This window comes from Pseudopipra pipra, chromosome 28 (assembly GCF_036250125.1).
Source record: "Pseudopipra pipra isolate bDixPip1 chromosome 28, bDixPip1.hap1, whole genome shotgun sequence".
NCBI classification, from domain to species: Eukaryota; Metazoa; Chordata; class Aves; order Passeriformes; family Pipridae; genus Pseudopipra; species Pseudopipra pipra.
Genome location: NC_087576.1, coordinates 5,324,413 through 5,343,579, shown reverse-complemented (window position 1 = coordinate 5,343,579; position 19,167 = coordinate 5,324,413). Strand labels below are relative to the sequence as shown.

The 19,167-nt window shown below is 52.5% G+C and overlaps 1 protein-coding gene across 4 annotated transcripts; it reads left to right on the top strand.

Moving 5' to 3' along the window:
• Nucleotides 1-12,781: 12,781 nt before the first annotated feature.
• LOC135403826 (uncharacterized) lies at nucleotides 12,782-17,010 on the top strand. 4 transcript variants are annotated; one of them, XM_064638190.1, is made up of 5 exons: nucleotides 12,782-12,806; nucleotides 13,701-13,805; nucleotides 15,119-15,211; nucleotides 15,729-16,062; nucleotides 16,365-17,007. In XM_064638190.1, the coding sequence occupies exons 1-5, from the start codon at nucleotides 12,797-12,799 to the stop codon at nucleotides 16,447-16,449; spliced, it is 627 nt and encodes a 208-aa protein (XP_064494260.1). In that variant the 5' UTR covers nucleotides 12,782-12,796; the 3' UTR covers nucleotides 16,450-17,007. The 4 variants fall into 4 exon arrangements, with proteins under 4 accessions (XP_064494260.1, XP_064494258.1, XP_064494257.1 ...); XM_064638187.1 differs by lacking the exon at nucleotides 12,782-12,806 and adding an exon at nucleotides 13,266-13,607 and having other exon boundaries at nucleotides 16,365-16,487; XM_064638189.1 differs by lacking the exon at nucleotides 12,782-12,806 and adding an exon at nucleotides 13,274-13,607 and having other exon boundaries at nucleotides 15,968-16,062; nucleotides 16,365-16,487.
• Nucleotides 17,011-19,167: the final 2,157 nt, after the last annotated feature.

The window sequence follows — 19,167 nt, the reverse complement described above, 5'->3', positions numbered from 1 at the left end:
CCCTCCCTCAGCGCAGACCAAAAGCATTATCAGGGCCTGGAGGCTTCTCGCTCTCCGTTGCTTTGCTGTTTGTTCCCAAGGGGCTGCCACGTGCTCAGCTTCACCCCCTCTGAGGGGAGTTTTGGGGGGTCATTGGACTGCAGTCCATGGTGGAACATGGTGGTTACAGCTCATGCCCCGCCATCCATGGGCTGGAAGCTGCAGCTTTGTGTATTCCAAAGACTGGGCATGTTCCAATCAGCAGCTCCAGCTTTCCCTTGGATCCATCTCTGCCTGACACAACACAGAGAAAGTTCATCCCGCGGCCTCACAACTCCAGTTCTTTATGTCAAGCAAGCACTGAGATGCTTTCCAATGGAAAATGTTCCACACAGAAGGCCTGGAAGCTGAGTGGGTTGGTTCCATATCGATCACATGCCTTGCACCCCGCTCCTCAAATGTCTGACCTGAGTCCACTGACCCTCCCCAGACTGCTGGGCAGCTGGTGCTGGAGGCTTAGAAGATCGTTCACTCCTCAAATGGTGGAGTGAATCCTGAAGAGACCCTTGGAAGCTAAAAGAGGGCTTAGGCCCAAAAATGAGCCTTTGGACTTGCTAAAGAAGATTTTGGACTCTACAAATGAGGCTCAACTGGCCAATTACAGTCAGTTTAGGTCTTTGCCAAACCTGAAAACAAACCCAACCTGCTCTGTTCTTCCTTGCATGGTCTCACTGCTGACAGCAGTCAGAAGCAGCACTTGGGATAAGGTTTGGTTTCAGTCAGGAATCTCACACTGTGTGAGACTTCCTGCTCCAGGAGAGAGTCCTGGACATTCCCTCCAGCCTCCTCTGGATGGCTTCAGGTCAGGATGCTGAGGGGAGGACAACTGTTTCTCTCTCTCTACTTGCCCCTTCTCTGCAGCCTCTCCAGCAGCAGCACTTTGCTCCCAAGCTTTGACAGAACCACTTAGAGAGCCTTTCCCTTCCCATCAGGGATCTAAAGGACAAAGGAGCTGGGAGGAAACAGCCCTTGTGCTGAGTTAGGCCTTCCTAGCATGTCCAGAGAACATGGCCAGGGTGTGTCCTGAGGCTCCTGAAAAGAGGACACTGCTGGAAAAGGAGTCCCATGGCCCTGGAGATGGATGGGCCCATAGTGGCACTTTGGCCATGACATCCACCAGAACTGAGGGATCTTTGAAGCGCACCTCCTCTAACTGCACTCCTAGGAGGAAGCGGCCCCCAGAATGGCACTGATTCCAATGATGTCCCTGTTTTGCCCTGCTCACTCCATCCATAGCCACAGCACCCTGCTACCACATCTTTTTTCAGTGTGGGGCACCACAGAGCTGCGGAGCCCTTTAGGTGCAGGGGAGGGGCACCAAAAGGAAGGGCTCAAACCTGGATCCTACTGAAATGGTCTTCTGGGGCTCTTTCAGCACTGAGCAGAGAACCTCAGTCCTTGTTCTTAGTCCCTGTGCTGCTTTGGGTCTTGGTGGCTGCCAGATGAAGACCTTGGAAGCAGAGTCCTCAGGCACCCTGGCCTGGGCACTCCTTGATGGTGATGTGCTACGGAAAGGAACATTCTTTTCTCCTTCTCTTCCAAGAGGAACTTTATTTTGTCCTTCTCTTCCTCCTCTGCCCCTCTGAGGTGTTGCTGCCTATATGCAGCTCAGCTTTGACACCTGGCCCTTAGGTGCAGGTTTGCCCTTGGCTTGGTCAGTCACAGACTGCTTTTTCCAATGGTGGCCCCAGGATAGCTGGTGGCTCCCTGGAAAAACACAACAGGAGGGTTCTGCCTGAGGGTAGGAGGGGTCTGGGGCCACATTCTGCCCACCAGAGCCATGTGCTGCTCGGCCCATGGCTGTACTCAGCTCAGGAGAGGAAACCCCTTGAGCTGGGACCCTCGGCTGGCACACGGCTGTCCCCACGCACAGCTCAGGCCACCACACTGGGGCTCTTCTGAAGACTGGAGAGGAACCAGTCCTGTTACATGGGGGGCTCTCAGAAGCCCCAGGCTCTCTGGATGCTGCCCTCACTGCTCCTGGGCAGTGGTGGATGACATGTTTGGTGCTGGGAATGGCTCTGGCTGGAGCAGGAAAAGGCCTCACACAGACACCAGCTCTGAGCCTCATGGCTCACCTGACCCAAGAACTGCCCCTCATCTCCATCGCCTCCTTATCCCAGGGCTGCTTCCCTGCCTCAGTAGTGGAGCTCAAATGAGCAGGTGCAGGCAGTCCAAGAAGCCTCCCAAGAACCAGGAACGAGAGACCTTGTCAGAACAGCAAGGCTATGATGCTGCCAGCCACAGTGACGCACAGCAATGCTGAGGCCTCTTCCCAACGTATCCAAGAGGGACTTCCCGCTCCCCTTGCACCACTGTTTCCAGAGGCCTGGCACCCTCCCCAGTGCCAGCGCTTGCTGGCCTCCTCTGCAAGCACATCCATAGTGCCAGATTTGGGACAGGGAAGCTGGATGACCCCCCTGAGGTGACGGAGTCTCTTTCAAAAGTAGAGGCAATTTCCCAGAGTGAGGATAGCCCCTCGGATCGCCACCCTTCTGCTGTACCCAGGGTTGGGGGTCTTAGTCACCTCCCACCTCAGGGCTCAGCTCTTGTGGAGCCAGCCTGAGGAGAAATGGCTGTGCTGAGCTGGCACCAAGCTTTGTCACAAGCCAGATCCTTATGACAATCATCACTAGGAATTCTTCCATCAGATCACAGAAACCAGTTGCCCATGCTATGGAAATGAGATGGGAGCTGCTTTACCTTCCATGCCTCACCTGACAGGTGGCAAGTCCTCTTTTTTCTTCTACTTGTCCCCACCAGGGACATGTCTCAAGGCCCTGAGAGAATCCCTGTGTGGTGATGTGGGCAGAAACTCCAATTCGGACATGGAGACAGAGACAGCACAAGCCCAATCCACAACACCACCAGCCCTTGCCACTTGCCATGGTCATCTGCTCACAGGCAAGTTTTGGCACTGGTTGTAAAGGCTACTGTTTTCCCAAGTCATCTGTGCCCCATCCCCAAGGACTATCCTGGGAGATGACATCACCCAGTAAAGGATTCCTGACCTTGATGGGGAAGCAAGTGTCACCTAAAATCCTTCCTCTGTTCCCTCAGGTCTCCTCACAGGAATGACCACCAACCAGACACAAATGAGAGTTGCTGCTCTTCCAGTCATGGACACCATGGGCACCCCACGGGATACTGTAGAAGACACAAAGTCCTTATATAATAAGGAAAGACACCTCTTCATGTGATGGTGAACAAAGAGACTTTATTTTAAAGTCTGCGCTGTTTTATCCTTTAACACCATGTGACTTCTTTAGCCAATAAGGTTACCTATGTCGGCACATGCTCCTCTGGGCTCCTCTGCTCCTCTGCTCCTCTGTACCCTGTGCCTTGGACACGCCTCCCACATCACCCCTCTCTTAATTATCTAAAGAAGTCATGAAAACAGTGCAAAACAACAGTGCAAACAGTCAGAACAGTACATTGTAAACTACCAAGGCTTGCAATGACCCAGCACATCGCTTGCTCGGCTTCTTATACTTCTACTGTAAACTTTTTAAAACTTTCTTATATTGCTATAGGGTAGTGCAACTTGGGGAAATTACTTTATTAACTTAGGGGCCTTAGCCCAACCATGTATAAAGCTATAACTTTTATTAATCTGAGGGTTTTTAAATAACTGGGAATTTCAACTTTATTTAGGAAACAGGCTAAACTTAACAAAACTAAATTCTTTTAAAGTGACCTTGTGGTGGAGGTAGCGTTATTTTGTGAGGTGTTTTGTGTTTTGATTTTGTCCAGTCAAACAACTCTTTTATTCATTCACTCTTCTCCTTCACTGACGGCTGTCATTCACTCACACACACACATACGGATACTTTACAGACTGCTTTTTACCACATTGGTCATTTCTTAATGTAAACCTGAAACATAAACATAACTCTTTTTAAACTTCTGTGTTAATCTGGTTCCTGCTGCTGTGGCTGTGTACCTAAATAGGGTTTCACACACCTGGAGGGAATCCACTTCAGTTCTTTTCCTGTTGCCATGCAAGCGTAACCTCTCCCCCAAGTCACAAGGTCTAAAGGTCCTGTCCATTGTCCAGAGATCAAATCTTTTACCATGACTAGTGGCTTTGGAGAGACAAAGCCTGAGATTTGTGCTGCTTCTCATACCTGCTTCTTTCAGCACTGTCACAATTTAAAAAATTGATAACATATGTGGTTTTCCACAAACGTTCTTGCGGACTATACAGATTCTCCCCCTTTTTTTGTCTAGCTAACATTTCCTTCAGTATGCGGTGTGCCCTTTCTACAATTGCTTGTCCGGTAGGTGAGTGTGGGATTCCTGTGATATGTGAAATTCCCCACTCTGATAGGAAATTTCTTACCTTTTCAGAGACATATGCTGGTCTGTTATCAGTCTTGATCTGTTTTGGGGTGCCAAGGGTAGCAAAACAGCTTAGCCAGTGTCTCATTACATCCTTGGCTTTCTCACCTGTGTGTGCTGTGGCAGTTATGTACTGTGAATGTGTGTCTACAGTTACATGTACATATTTTAAGGTGCCAAATTCGGAGATGTGTGTGACATCTGTTTGCCAGATCTCATTTGCCATTAACCCTCTGGGGTTAACTCCTTCCTGAGATGGCATGGGGGTGATTTTTTGACAATCTGAACAAGTCAATATGATGTCTCGAGCCTGATTAATTGTAATTTTGAATTGTCTCTTTAGAGAGCGTGCATTCTGATGAAAAAATGAATGGGACAATTTTGCTTCCTCTAGGGTCCTGGGTACTGTGTTAAACATTGCTGCTTTGTCAGCCTCCCGGTTCCCTTCAGCTATTGGCCCTGGCATGTCAGTGTGAGATCTGGTGTGCATTATGTAGAAATCAAACCTTCTGTGATTGACAAGAAATCAAATAGAACGCATTTCAAACAACAGATGAGGATTAGAAACATCTCGGAGAAACGAACATTCTAGACGTGAGACTAACCCTGCAGCATAACAAGAATCAGTAACAATATTAGCAGGTTGTTCAGAAAACTTTCCCAAGGCAATACGAATGGCAGCCAGTTCCAGAACCTGCACAGAGCCTTGGTTTATAGTCTGTACCTCTCGTTCCCATTGTCCCTTGCAGCCTTTTGTGTTCGCCCAGATGCATCTGTAAAGACTGTGAGGCCTTTTACTGGCTCAGTTTTGCATCTAGTTGTGGCCTTTAAAGGTAAATTACTGATTTCTGCCCAAAGTCTGTGCTTAGGGAGATTAACCGAAATGTCACCATCAAAACCTGCCAAGGCAGCTTGGAATCCTGCGTCCTCAGCCAGCATCCAATCTAAATTGTCCTTCGTGACCGGGATGTAGATGATGGCCAGATCCCTTCCGTCCAGTTCCTGTAATCATCCTCTGCCTTTAATGACAAGCTTAGCAAACATTTCATTAATCATCCATACATTTTTTGGTGGTGTGTGGGGCAGAAATCGCCATTCCAGAATTAGTAGTGGGTCCCTCTCAGTTTGATCCCACTGAAACAAGACTGCAAATGGCTGGTACCTGCTGGGAACTAAGGCCAGGCAGATTTGCAGTTCAGGATTCCTCCTCCTGCCCTGCCTATTTCCTATCGCCTTGGCACAAATGTCTAACGCCTGTTTGGCCTCTGCTGTCAGAGACCTGTTAGACGTTAGGTCAGAGTCCCCCTTTAGCAGCAGAAATAGAGGGTGTAACTCCTCTGTGGTTATGCCTAAAATAGGCCTTAACCAATTTATGGCTCCCAGGAGTTTTTGCAACTCATGTAAGGTTAAAGTGCCTTTTACCTCGAGCTGCAGTGGCTGTGGGGAAATTTCTTGCTGTGTAATCCTCCATCCAAGATAGGTCCAGGGCTGCGATCGCTGGATTTTCTCTGCCGCAACCTGCAAGCCTGCTTCTTGGACAGCATCAGTCAGAGCAGTAACAGCAATTTGCAGTTCATGTTCTGTGGCCATACTAATTAAAATATCATCCATGTATTGGTAGATTATTGCAGAGGGAAAACGCTTTCTGATGGGGTGAATAGCGTTTGCCACTACTGTTTGACATATTGTAGGACTATTTTTCATCCCCTGAGGAAGGAAAACCCAGTGATACCTTTGCATGGGCTGTGCATTGTTCAAGGCCGGGATGGAGAATGCAAACCTTGGCGCATCCTTGGGGTGCAGAAAGATGGTAAAAAACCAGTCCTTTAAATCAATTATTATTAGCGGCCAATTTGCTGGGAGCATAGTGGGTGAAGGCAGCCCTGGCTGCAATGCTCCCATCGACTCTATGACTGTTTACTTCCCTGAGGTCTTGTAGCATCCTCATTTTGCCACTCTTTTTGGAGATGCAAAACACAGGAGTATTCCAGGGACTGTTTGTTGGCACAATATGTCCTACTTCTAATTGTTCTCTTACAAGCTTTTTTAAATGCTCAAGCCGTTCCCTTTTCAGAGGCCATTGGTCTACCCAGACCGGCTGGTCACTTTTCCAGACTAGCTTAATCGGTGCTTGGGACGGCTGACCAATGGCCCCTATTGAAAAACCTGGCTGCTTGCAGGAGGAATTTGCATGACTGTGCCAAACCGCCCGAGTAGTCTCTCCCCCACAGTGAACAAGGAATTGGAGCAACAAAAGGAGCTACCTTGGCTATTTGTCCCTCTGGTCCCAAGACAGTGAGTACTTGGGCACTCTGTCTGGGCCTTTGTGTGCCTCCCACCCCCTGAATGGTTGCAGCTGGGCAAACAGTGGGCCAGTGAAGTGGCCATTCGGAGTCCTTTATGACGGAAACATCAGCTCCCGAATCCACAAGGCCTGTAAATCTGTGCCCATTAACCTGGCACGTCATGAGCAGCTGTGTGGCTGTGATGGCTGCTGCCCAGTAAACTTGTGGGTGTCCTGTGCTACCAAAGGCCCCTGAAGTTTGCTCCCTCCAATCCCCCCCCCCCCCCCCCCGCCGCAGGCGACGCACTGTAGAAGGGGATTAATTGAGCGATTTTCTGTCCCTTTGGAATGAAACGGGGGTGAAGGAGTCCAGGCCATTATTTGAATCTCGCTATGAGAATCTGAGTCTATCACTCCAGGCAGCACAAATAAACCCATTCTGGTGGTGGAGGACCTTCCAATCAGTAGTGCGTATACCCCTGGGCTAAGGGGACCCCAATGCCCAGTCAGGATTAGCACTACCTGGAAGTTATGAAGACTGTGTCGTGGTTGGATAAGTCCAGCCCAGTGCTGGTTGAGGTGAAGGGGCACAAAGCGCTGGCTGAGGTGGGGGGGCACAAATTGCCAGCCTTAAGCTGCTTCCTCTCTTGCTTGGGAAAACGGGTGGCAGAGAGGAGGATTACAAGCAGCACGGCAGCAAGCAGTACAGTGTTTATGGCATAGCTTTTGCCTTGCTTATGGCACCCTTGGTATAATTCAGTCCATTCCCTGCTGCTTAGATGGGGATGTTGCTGCCAAGTGTCTCCAAGGACAATCTCTCTGAGAGTGGTTACTGTTACCACATGTAACACAGCTAGCTCTGTGTCTGGCTTCATCCTTTACTTCTAACTGGGCTTTTAGGGTTATAGCAAAGGGGTTAGATTGGTGTTTCACAGAGATAACTCTTTGGTAGGGTTGAATTAGCTCAGCAATTCTGTAGCTCTCCCATTTAGGAAGGGTCTGCAAAGCTCTTTCACAGCTTGTGTTCGCCTTTTCAAAAGCCAATTGCTTATACAGCATCTCTCTGGCTTCATTGTATTCAACTTGCTTGTTTAAAGCAGACTGCAGCCGATTTAAATATTGTGGATTTGGTTCAGCACAACTTTGTAACACTTTTGTGCTGGGCAGATTGCTGTATTGGTCTGTGGTGTGAAGGTTTTTCATAGCTTTTAGGGCTTGTTTAGCTATTACACTGCATATCTCTCTATGGTATTTATATTGCTTATCTATTGAACTATAATTTGCATCCCTGGTCAAATCGGCCAGCCACACGTTGTCCTCCAATCGTGTGGCATACCTATCAACCGATACTTCCCCGTTTGCTACTTCGCTCCCTCCCGGTGAAACTATCCCAGTTCCCTCCTCCCCACCCCCCATTCCTCCCTTCCTGTGGCTCCAGTGAATTCGGTTCCCTGTGTGGGGGTGGCGGTGGGTGGTGGGGGCGGTGCAGGGGCGGGGTTACGTCCCTCATTGTGCCTGTGGGTGGGATGGGGTAGCGCTGTAGCGGGAAGGGACAGATCTGTCCCTGGTCCGTGTGGTGGGCGAGATGGCGGTGCCCATCCCTGGGTGTGTGGTCGGCGGTCATCCGCGGTATGGGGTGGCAAATATGCTGGGTTAGCCCCCCCCATCGCCATTATGGGGCCGCCTGCGGTGGTCCCACGGGCTGGGATCTCGCATCACAGGCCCCGTCCCTTCCCGCCGACCTGCGTCCCTTTGGCTCCCGGTTCCCGACCCAGTACTTAAATCACGAACGGCTCCGCTCCCTCCCCCCTGTATGCCCCCCCCCCCCATGAGTTTCTGTTACTATGTTGCAAGTTTGGTAAATGCTTGTGTGTGTGTCTTGGTTCAGAATATGGTAAGATTTTAGCAGTAAAGTTAATGTTTCAATGTTTCATGAGGTCTCTATGGAAACAAAGTGTTTTATGTTAGCTCCAGGCAGCTGCTGGCGCACATGGCTGGGAGTTCCTTTGTGTAGCAGTTTCTGTTTCTCCGGCAGACGCTTCTCTGAGGCTTTTCTTCTGGGCGTCTCTGTGGGGGTCCACTCGGGTCCCTGGGGCTCCGGTGTGGCTGCGAGGCGTCCCTCAGTGCAGCACCGGGTGCAGGGGTCGCTCCAGTGGCGGCGTAGGGCTGCTCTCGGCGCGGGCGGCGTGCACGGTCCTGGCGGCAGCGACAGGCATGCTCGGCGGCGCGGCAGCAGGTTCCCTCTGGGTTTGTGGCGGCTTTCGGTGGTTTTTCCTCAAGGTGGAGGCTTCACGCAGTGGCTATAGGCATGCGCGGGTTCAGCAGGGGCAGCAGGTGAACGCGGGCAATGTTAAGGCGGCGCTGGGCTCCGTTAGACGGGCACTCCTGGAGCGGGTCCCTGCGGCGGGGCTTTTAAGCCTGGCACGGAGCCGGCAGGGGCAGCAGGCGGGCGGGGAGCCGTGGCAGTTTCTGCTATGCAGAAACCGTGCAGGCTTCACGGGGTCTGGTGGTCACTGAGGATGTTAGAGGCAACAGCGGCAAAGCCACGTTTTACGCGCACGGCCGAGCCGCGGCGAGCAGCGGGGCTTCCCCTGGTGGTTTCAAGGTGCTTCGCCACCCGGGTCTCCGAGCTGCGGCGCACTGCACCAGTTAGGGAGAAGTCCTTGCTGCGTGTGGTGTGCCACTGCCTTTCAGCTTGACTCACCCCTCCAGCATAAGTCGGAGTCCGGTCCGCCCTCTCCGGCCGCTTCGATCTGTTGGCTTTTTCTTATCTTCGTTCTTCTTCTCGTGTCGTGCACTTTTTCTAATATTTTGGAGCTCCTAAACTAACTTTCTGTTTCTCAGACACCACTGAGACAACGATTACAGACGTCTTGGTTTTTTTCGGTGAAAATTCCCGCCTCCACAAAATTGAGCAGATAACAGAATTACCGAGTGTTTTGCCTGATTCAGGATAATCTAAACTGACTTAATATAAGTTAAAAAAGTCCCAAGTTCGGGTGTGCCATATGTAGGAGACGCAAAGTCCTTATATAATAAGGAAAGACACCTCTTCATGTGATGGTGAACAAAGAGACTTTATTTTAAAATCTGCGCTGTTTTATCCTTTAACACCATGTGACTTCTTTAGCCAATAAGGTTACCTATGTCGGCGCATGCTCCTCTGGGCTCCTCTGCCCCGGCACGTACCCTGTGCCTTGGACACGCCTCCCACAGGATACCATCACGTCTAGCTGCTGAAGAACCTGCAGCAGAAAAATGTGAAGATGCCAGGACATCCTCAACGTGGCCAAGGTGCCCAAGAGTGGAGGAGTTCAGAGCAGCAAGAACTGGTGGAACTGTGCTCCCACCTGACTGGAGCTGCTGACCATGTCCTGGTGGACCACTTGCCAGCAGTGGTGGGGAACTGCTGTGGGTCTGCCCAAGCACAGGAAAAAACAAAAGGCTCACCCTTTCCTGGAGCCTCTCCCCAGTCATCCTCTCCAGGACACCAGAGTAGAATCTCATTTGCCGTCTCCCTCGCTGAGGAGCACCTCTACATCCCTCAGGACAAAGGCCATCCTCTCCCCCTTCCCCAGGCAGTGGGACAGGAGGGATGTAGTGCTGAGGATGCAGCCTTCCACTTTTCTCTGAAACACAAAGGCCTCCACAGCCACTTTGGCATAATTCAGAGGCTCCGGCTGCTTATTTCCTGGAAAACCACACGAGAGGGACAGAGGCACTCCCCAAGGGCCTGGCCACAGGCATTTCCCAGGAGCTGCATATTACAGCCATCACCCAGCACGTGGGGCCTTCCTGGGTTCGGACCTGTGCTGCAGGGGGGAGCTGTTTGCTTTTAGAAAAGGGATGCAATATCCCCCTTCACCACAGCCCTGCAGCCAGCCAGGGTTTAACCTGCTGTCTGACTGGCCAAGTTGTCCTTATTATCCAGGAGACTGTGGGCTAATGGAAGACAGAGCACGGGCTTCTGGAGGATCACAGTCTTGTTCTCCATTTGGGTCTCTGTGTGGACCACACTGAAAAAGCTGAGAGTGTGAATTTGGATCCCATGGAGCCGAAGGGAAGAGCCTAAGGAGGTGAGCCAAGCTTGCCCAAAAAGGTCTGGTAGTGAAGCCCCCAGGAGCCGGACTGTTGGAGCTGACGTGACAGAGGGGACACACGCACCAGCATAGAGAGAGCAGGACAAGCGCTCTCACCAGAGTAGCTTAGGACCTACCTTACTTATAAGGGCATGAGGAAATAGGTCTTTGGATAAAAGAAAGCTTTGAGCCCTCCAAATTGCAGCCCAAATCCTAAAAAGGGGCCTTTAATCCCCAACAGGGCAGCTGTGGAAGTTAAAAAGAAAGGAATGGGGCCCAAAAGGAGCATTTGAATTCTCAAAAGAAGGATTTTGACTCTACAAATGAGGCTTTGGACCTTCCAGATCAGACCTGGGGCCTTAAAAATTATGGTCTTGGCCCTCTCAATGAGGCTTTGAACTTTAAAGCATAAATCTGGGCACTTTTAGGTCTGGTTTTATAGTCCAAAATTGTGAGTTTGGACCTTTAATTGACCCTGGTCTCCCAAATGTGGGTTTTGGGTATTTAAAAGGGATGCTGCTCTCCCTACTTTGAGGCTTCATCATATAAATAAGGGTTTGTGCTTGGAAAACTTGAGGTTTGATCTGCAAAATAATAAAAAATAATTCTTTGGGATTGAAATTGAGCTTTGGGCTTGAACTTTTTTATTTTGAGTTTTCACTTTTTTTTTTTAATAATACTGCAATAGATGGTTGATATTCCAGGGAACATGCTGGGGTGGGTATTGCAATACAGGGAATGCTTGGAGGAAGGGGTTATCACGGTGGTGGGAGAGAATTGCAGTAGATGTTGTGACATGGAAGAAGGAGATGCCAATGTGTGGGGCTGGAGTGAAAGTTTACCTTGATGAACACACACAAGGTGTGTGGTGATGTCATCATTCCTGGGGGGCTGGAAGGGGACCCAGGTGGGGGTTCTCTGATGGCAGATACAGAGATGAGCAATGTAGGGGGCCTGACAGGCCTGGTGGAGTGGGGGGGGAGGGCAGGGTGCAAGGCAAAGCATGTACAGTAGAGCAATGGATGTGGGTGCAGGCGTGATATGGAGGGGTGCAGGTGTGATGTGGATGTGGGTACAGGTGTGATATGGGTGGGTACAGGTGTGATATGGAGGGGCTGCAGGTGTGATGTGGATATGGGTACAGGTGTGATATGGATGTGGGTACAGGTGTGATATGGATGTGGGTGCAGGTGTGATGTGGATGTGGGTACAGGTGTGATATGGATGTGGGTGCAGGTGTGATGTGGATATGGGTACAGGTGTGGTGTGGATGTGTGTGCAGGTGTGATATGGATGTGGGTGCAGGTGTGATGTGGATGTGGGTACAGGTGTGATATGGATGTGGGTGCAGGTGTGATGTGGATATGGGTACAGGTGTGATATGGATGTGGGTGCAGGTGTGATGTGGATATGGGTACAGGTGTGATATGGATGTGGGTGCAGGTGTGCAGTGGAGTGGGGTGCAGGTGTGCAAGGCACAGGGGATGTGTGTGCAAGGCACAGGACATGCAATAGAGCGGTGCCTGGGCAGCCCCGTTCCCGACAGCCCCGACCTCCCACCCCAGCCCCCAGTTGCTCACATCCTCACACCTCAGCAGTGCCAGTGCCAGGATCACCAGGCATGACACGTGCTGGCTGCCCCTCGTGCAAAAGCATCAGCTCAACCACAGGCCAGAATTGTGATTTCACAGCTTTGATGACAGTGTCAGCAGAGAGGATTCTGTGCATCACGTCAGGGAAAGAGCCCCAGAGCCTGGGATAGGGAGGGAGCAGCTGGGGGGAAGGGAATGGGACCGGCTTTATTCTGGAACACGCTTGCATTGCTGCTGTGGTTTCTGTGCTCAGCACCAGGAGCTGGATGTGTTTTGTCCATCCTTGAACAGCCAGCACTGCTGTGAGCAGCCCCAGACTCCTCCAAGGTTGCAAGCCAAAGTGTTTTGCCCATGTTGGAGGCAGGTCCTTTCCTGGAGGCTCCCTGGGACTCTGTCCAGGCATCTCCAAGAGTGTTGTGGTTTCGTCTGGCAGCAACTGAAGCCGTGAGCAGTAGTGGCAGATGCCCCCAGGTAGGTCATGTACCTGTTGTGTCTGTGTTAGAGGCCAGTCCATGTCTGGCAGCCTCCCAGGATTCCTCCTGGGCACCACCAAGAGTGTACTCACTTCCTCTGGAGGTGGCTGAAGGCTTGGGCAGGAGACCAAGACTCCTCCTGGGTGTTTTGTTGAAGAGTTTGATTCCTGCTGAAGGCAGGTGTGTGTCAGGCAGGTCTCTGTGACTCCTGGCAGATATCTCTGGGAGTGTGCTGTGCTCTGCTGGAGACAGCAGAATTGCCAGGGAGCAGCCCCAGACTCTTCTGCAAGAAACAACCCAAAGAGCATTGAGTCTGTTGGGGTTGGCTCCCTGCTCTGTAGTTCCTTGGGAGTCCTCTCCAGCCGCTTGAAATGTTGTGCTTCTCATGGAGATGGTGGAATGTTGACGGTAGGAGCCTCCCATGCAGTAGCAAAGCCCCACCATGAGATGACAAAGCCAGGCCATGAAGTCACAAGGCCAGGCATTCGTGTGCAGTGTGGGGCAGGTGCCACAGGCATCACTCCAGCAGCTGCAGGAGCAGCAGCAGTGTCAGCAGAGCCTGCACTGACAGTGCCAGCAGTGCCAGTGCCTGCAGTACCTGTAGTGCCTGCAGTGATTGTGACGGTGACAGCAGTGAGCAGTGACAGTGCCAGCAGTGGCAGTTCCAGCAGTACCAGCTGTGTCAGCAGCAACAGTGACAGCATGGTGCAGGCGCGGTGGGCCCTGGCCCTCATCCTCCTCCTGGTGGCCCTGCCAGCCGGGGGTGTCAGGGCTGCTCCGTGGCGACCGTGGGCAGTGGGTAGGTGGGCAGGCCAGAGCCAACCCCCAGCTCTGGCAGATCCCCATGAGGAATGGGGACTTGCAATTCAGCTGACACACTTTCTCTCTAAAGCTCTGGAGCGTGAGCCTGTGGATAAGGAGGCACCTCAGGAAGACCATCAGGCAGTGCCAGTCCCTGGGGAAAACACCGGGGCCGTTCAGCCAACAGGAGTGTCAGGTAATCGCTGTCCTTCGGCCACCCGGCAGCATCCGCCGAGATCCCGAGTGTCTGCAGGCCCTGCCCCGCTGCTGCTGCTGCTGCTGCTGCTCCTCGTGTCAGCAGCCAAACTGTCAGCACAGAGCCAGAGCTCGGCCAGCAGCCAGGAGTGACCGGGGTCCCTGTCACCTCAGGACGGGGGAGGTTGTGGCCGTCACTGTGCCAGGAACACGCACTCAGACCCTCTGTGGATGTGGGGAGAGGCTCACTGCCCCCCACATCCTGTTCTCAGGGATTTCACAACTTTGCCCTTTTGGGAACTAGGTCACCTGGACCCCACTCAGCAGATCACAGGAAATGCGACTGGATTGAATGTCCTTCCTGCAGCACCTGCATCCCAGAGCTTGCCAGGAGGCCCTGGAGGCCCTGGCACAACAGAGGGGATCCCTCCTGGGAAATGGGGTCCAAAGGGCTGCACCGATGGGTCCAGCACGGCTTGGGGGGACCCTGCACCGTCCTCCTGCAGCCTCTGTGCCTGACCCATGCTGAGGCTTTACCTTTCCCTGATCCTTGGCAGTGCTGGCCAGTCCTGGGGAAGGCCCCACTCTGGGCTAGAGGAATGTTTTCCAAATTATCCAGGCACTGGGCAGTCCTGCCAGGGTCCATACATGGGAGACAAGACCTGAAAACTGGGAGCAGGCAAGCGCTGCCCATGCTGGAGAATGGGCAGCGAGGGAGAGCGAGGTTCGGGTGTCTCCTGAGGGCCCGAGTGGGTCCCCTCAGAGTGTAGGTGCTGGGCTGGGGAGGGAGAGCTGGGGGTGGTCCTCCCTGACACAGGGATGAGTTTTGTCCATCTCATTCCAAGGGGATGGGTTTTGTCCATCTCACTCCAAGGGACAATTGGTCCCTCCTTGCTCTCCATCTGGCCCCCTGAGTCCTGTCTGGGGGACAATGTGTCCCCCACGGTCAGAGAGAGTGTCCATCAAGGTAGCACCCACCAAGCCTGGAAAGGGAAGGTGAGCGCCTGCAAGAGAAATTGTGGACAGATATGAAGGATCCACAGGAATGGGGAGCAAAGCCCGGGTGTACCATGTTGTTCCATGATCCCCTCCCCTGTTCTGCTCTTCAGTCAGGACAGAGGGTGCCCCAAGGTGTGACAGGAGCTCCTCATGGGGGGTCTGGTTGCAGCTGTGGGCACAGGAAGGGCTTTTCCTGCTTCTTGGCTGGACCTTGCACTGGAGAGGGTCACGGGTCAGTCCTAACTGACTGCACAGCCTGAGTGCTGCTTCCAGGGTTTGCTGGGGCAGAAATGTACCTTTATTCTTTCCATTAAGGTCCAGAGTATCAAGACGGAAGGGGACAATCTTCCCAGGACACATCCAGAGTGCTACATGAAATCCTTGGACAGCTGAAGACGATAGCACGAGGTGGGTACAGGTCACTCCTAACCGGCACAGTGGGGCAGCAGAGGTTTTGGATAAATGTAGGGACATGCCATAGCCTCCCCAGCCCACACCTCAGAACCTCACTGCAGGGACCCTGCAGGTGTTGGCGAGCTGCAAGGACGGTCCAGAATCTCTGCTGCCAGTTGTGGCTCCAGCTGAGTCCCAGGGACTATGGCTGCCCCAGTCAGACCATCCCTGGCCAGAGTGCAAGAAAAATTGTGGGCAAATGTGAAGGATCCTCAGGAACGGGGAGCAAAGCCAGACACTGGGAGAACTGGACTGCGGCCACTCCAGAGTGCAAGCGAAGCTGAGAGGAGAGAGAGAGAGAGGCTCTGGAGAGCATGGACTTGCAAGGCCTTTGGGAGTTTCCTTGGCTTCTACTGAAGCCACAGAAATGTTGCCACCCAGGATATTCCCTCATTCAGACATGCCAACAAAGTGGGAAAGAACATTTTCTGGCAATGTCAGGGCACATTGATGTGCACAATTGTTCCTCCAGGTGTGAACAGCCTCAGCCTCAACAGCGCCGTGGATGGCAGAAGATTCACCAGTGCTGTGGTGGGCAGGGCAGACCCAAACCTTGTGGATGGCAGGACAGACCCAATTGCTGTGGTGGGCAGGGCAGATCCAAATGCTGTTGATGGCAGGACAGACCCAAACACTGTGGATGGCAGGACAGATCCAAACGCTGTGGTGGGCAGGGCAGACCCAAACTCTGTGGGTGCTGATACCTTCCAGACGTACTGCATAGAAGGCATCGTGGCTGTCCTGGGCTCAATGCTGCTGGGGATGGTGCTGTGTTGTGTATTCCACTTGTGGAGGAAGAGGAGAAAGTGAGTTGGTGGGCCTGGGGGGAGTTGCCAAACTGGTATTGGATGGCTGCTATCAGCCAGAGCAGCCATGGGGTTTTCTGAGCTAAGGTGCTCTGGGTGCCCAGTTTGCCACTGCCCAAACTCAGCAGAGATTTGTGCTGTGAGCTGGTGCCCCGTTTTCTGCCCAGAGCTCTCTGTGCTCACAGCTCCCCTGTGCAGCCGGGTGCCCACACCCCTCGGGGCACCCAGTGCTGCTCCGCACCCTCACACCCACCCTGCACCCCCGGCCGTGGCGGGGCCTCAGCAGCTTCCTCTCTCCGCAGGCGCCTCGCAGCTTCGAGAGCCGGCTCTGAGCGCCCCAACAGCCGGGCAGAAGCCAGTAGAATATTTGCAGGAGCGTTTAAATAAAGATCAGCAGCACAATCGACTGGATTGTACTGGCAGCGAACCCAGGATGGGGCCCACCCCCAGCACCCCTCAGTCCCCACCCTTGGCCCCCCCAGGGACACAAACCCAGGCCCACTGTGGAGTCATAAAGCCATCCCCAAACCTGGCATCCCCAGGGACATCCCCTCCAGACCCAGCATGGTCTGAGAACATGAGTTCCACCCCCAGTCCCACCATGGGATCCCATCCCAGGTACCATGGGGGTCCCCATAGCCTCCAGGGCCATCAGCCTCATCCCTGTCCCAAACACCTCTGAGGACATCAATCCCAGCCCCATCCCAGGTCCCAAACACCCCCAGGGCTGTCAGCCCCCCCTCAGCTCCCCATTCTGAGTTCCTGATTCCCTTTGGGGACATCAGTCCCAGACCCAGTGACATCAGAGGGGCCCATTCCCACCCCCGGCCCCATTGTCCCCAGACACAGCAGCCCCCCATCCCTGGGCACCAGCTGCAGCCCCCACTGGAGACACCAATCCCAGCCCTGTTACGGGGTCCTGTTCCCACCCCATGTCCCCAGCACCCCTAGGGACATGAACCCTCCTGTCCCTCATCTCCAGTCTCATCCCAGGTCCACCATCATTCCTGTGGAGAGACCCATCACTGGCCAAGGCTGAGCCCAGCAGTGATGGCAGCAACACCTCAGGGATGTAGAGTTAAGAGGGAGTTAAAAGTGTTGCTGCTCTCCCTACTTTGAGACTGCATTGTATTGTGCTGGTTTAAAAGTTAACCAGCAGGGGAAATGAACTCAACTCAAAAGAGAGATTATAAGTCAGAATAACAATTTAATAAAATAATACAATAAGTACGATTATACAGACAAACAATTGGTCTTAACCCACAAAACCCAAATGTATAACCCAGCATCCTGGGGCATGAACAAAGTGGTGTTCCTTGGGCCCCCCCGAGTCCAAAGTAAAGGGAGAGGGGAAAAACCTGCTGGTGGGAGAGCTGTTGCAGTCTGGTCAAAAGTGGTGATTGCAGTCCAGTTGAGGATGGTGGTCTCAGTCTGGCTGAGAGCGGTGAGCTGCAGTCCGGTTGAGAGCAGTGAGCTGCAGTCTTCCTCTGGATCCCACGAGTGGTAAAAAGGTTCCAAAACTCCAAGTTTATATATTCTCCAGTTCAGGCAGGAATGCTCAGTCCTTCCCTCAGAGCGGGGAATTCCATAAAAGGGTGTGAAGACAGGAACATCTTCCTATCTCACAGGCCTCTTAACGCCTAGTTTATAGCCTGAGGAGTCAGGCTGCTCTGGGCAGACGGTGTAAATGCTCTGTTGATAACAGTTTCTGGGAAATGGCATGGAAGGCTATAGAATACACAGTTTTGGGTTACACCCATCCAGTGATGAATTGGTCCCAGCTGTTCTAACTAGGACATGTATAAACAAGGGTTTGTGATCCAGCTCGGGGTTGGATCTGAAAAATAATCAAAAATAATGTTTTGGCCTTTGAAATTGAGCTTTGGGCTCAAAATTTTACTGTTGGTGGCTTTTTAATAGTGTTGCAGCAGAGGGTTGATATTCCAGGGAACAGGCTACAGGGATATTGTGATACAGGGAGTGTCCAGAGGAAGTGGCTGTCACAGAGGTGGGAGGGGAAAGGAATTGCAGTAGATGGCATGACATGGAAGAAGGAGATGCTGATGCAGTGAAGAGGTAGGTCAGGGGAGCCGTGGTTGTGTGCTCTTGGGAGCAAAGGGTTTATCCTAAAGAGCACACACATACAAGCCATATATCATGACAGAGCCAAACAATAACCTGGGAGGGGACGGGGGACCAGCCTCAGCACCTCTGGTGTGTGCCCACCAAATCCACCACACAATGTAAAGTCAGAACTAAGCACATAGCTGCTGCTAACCATGACAGAGACCCTTAGTTCTGGTTTAGTCAGGGAGGGACTGAATTTTCTTCCTAGTGGCCCATATGGTGCTGAGTTTTAGATGGGAAGGGATTCTCCCTCTCTATTCCATTCTCTGGAGATCCCACCTGGAGCCCACATCCAGCTCTGGGGGCCTCAGTGCAAATAAGACCTGGACCTGTCAGAGCAGGTCCAGAGGAGGCCTTGAAAATGATCCCAGGGCTGGAGCCTCTCTCCTGTGCAGGAACCCAAAGAAATCTAGGGGTGTGCAGTCCAGAGTAGAGAAGGCTCTGAGAGACCTTTTTGTGACCTTTCAGTGTACAAAGGGGCTTATGGGAAAGGCACAGAGAGACTTTTTACCATGGTCTGCAGTGCCAAGACCATGGGTGAGGGCTGTACACTGCCAGAGAGCAGGGTAAGATCGGACATAAGGAAGAAATGTTTTATGGTGAGGGTGGTGAGGCCCTGGCACAGGTTGCTCAAAGAAGCTGTGGCTGCCACATTCCTGAAAGTTTTCAAGGCCAGGTTGGACAGGGCTTGGAGCAACCTGGGATAGTGGAAGGTGTAGTGCCTGGTGGCAGGTGGAAGGGTAGACCAAACGATCTTCGAAAGTCCCTTCAAACCCAAACCTTTCTCTGTTTATTTCTCTCTTTTCAGCCTTTTTGGTTCCTTCTGAGACTTCCTCCAGAGATGGCTAGGAGTCTCAGGGAGATATCAGGCACTGACCTGTCTCCAGGAGATGCAAAGCTGCTCAGAGAGCTGACCGGAGGAGTTTGGGGCTGCAAAGTCTTTTTCCCCTCTTGCAACAGTTTTCTTGCCCAAGTTCC

Bases quoted from the DNA above. Each gene is read 5' to 3' on its own strand.
- LOC135403826 (XM_064638188.1), top strand. From the start codon at position 13,208: ATGTTGACGGTAGGAGCCTCCCATGCAGTAGCAAAGCCCCACCATGAG. The intron at 15,212-15,728 runs GTGGGTACAGGT...TTGTTCCTCCAG, and splicing joins GCTGAAGACGATAGCACGAG to GTGTGAACAGCCTCAGCCTC. The intron at 16,063-16,364 runs GTGAGTTGGTGG...CTCTCTCCGCAG, and splicing joins TTGTGGAGGAAGAGGAGAAA to GCGCCTCGCAGCTTCGAGAG.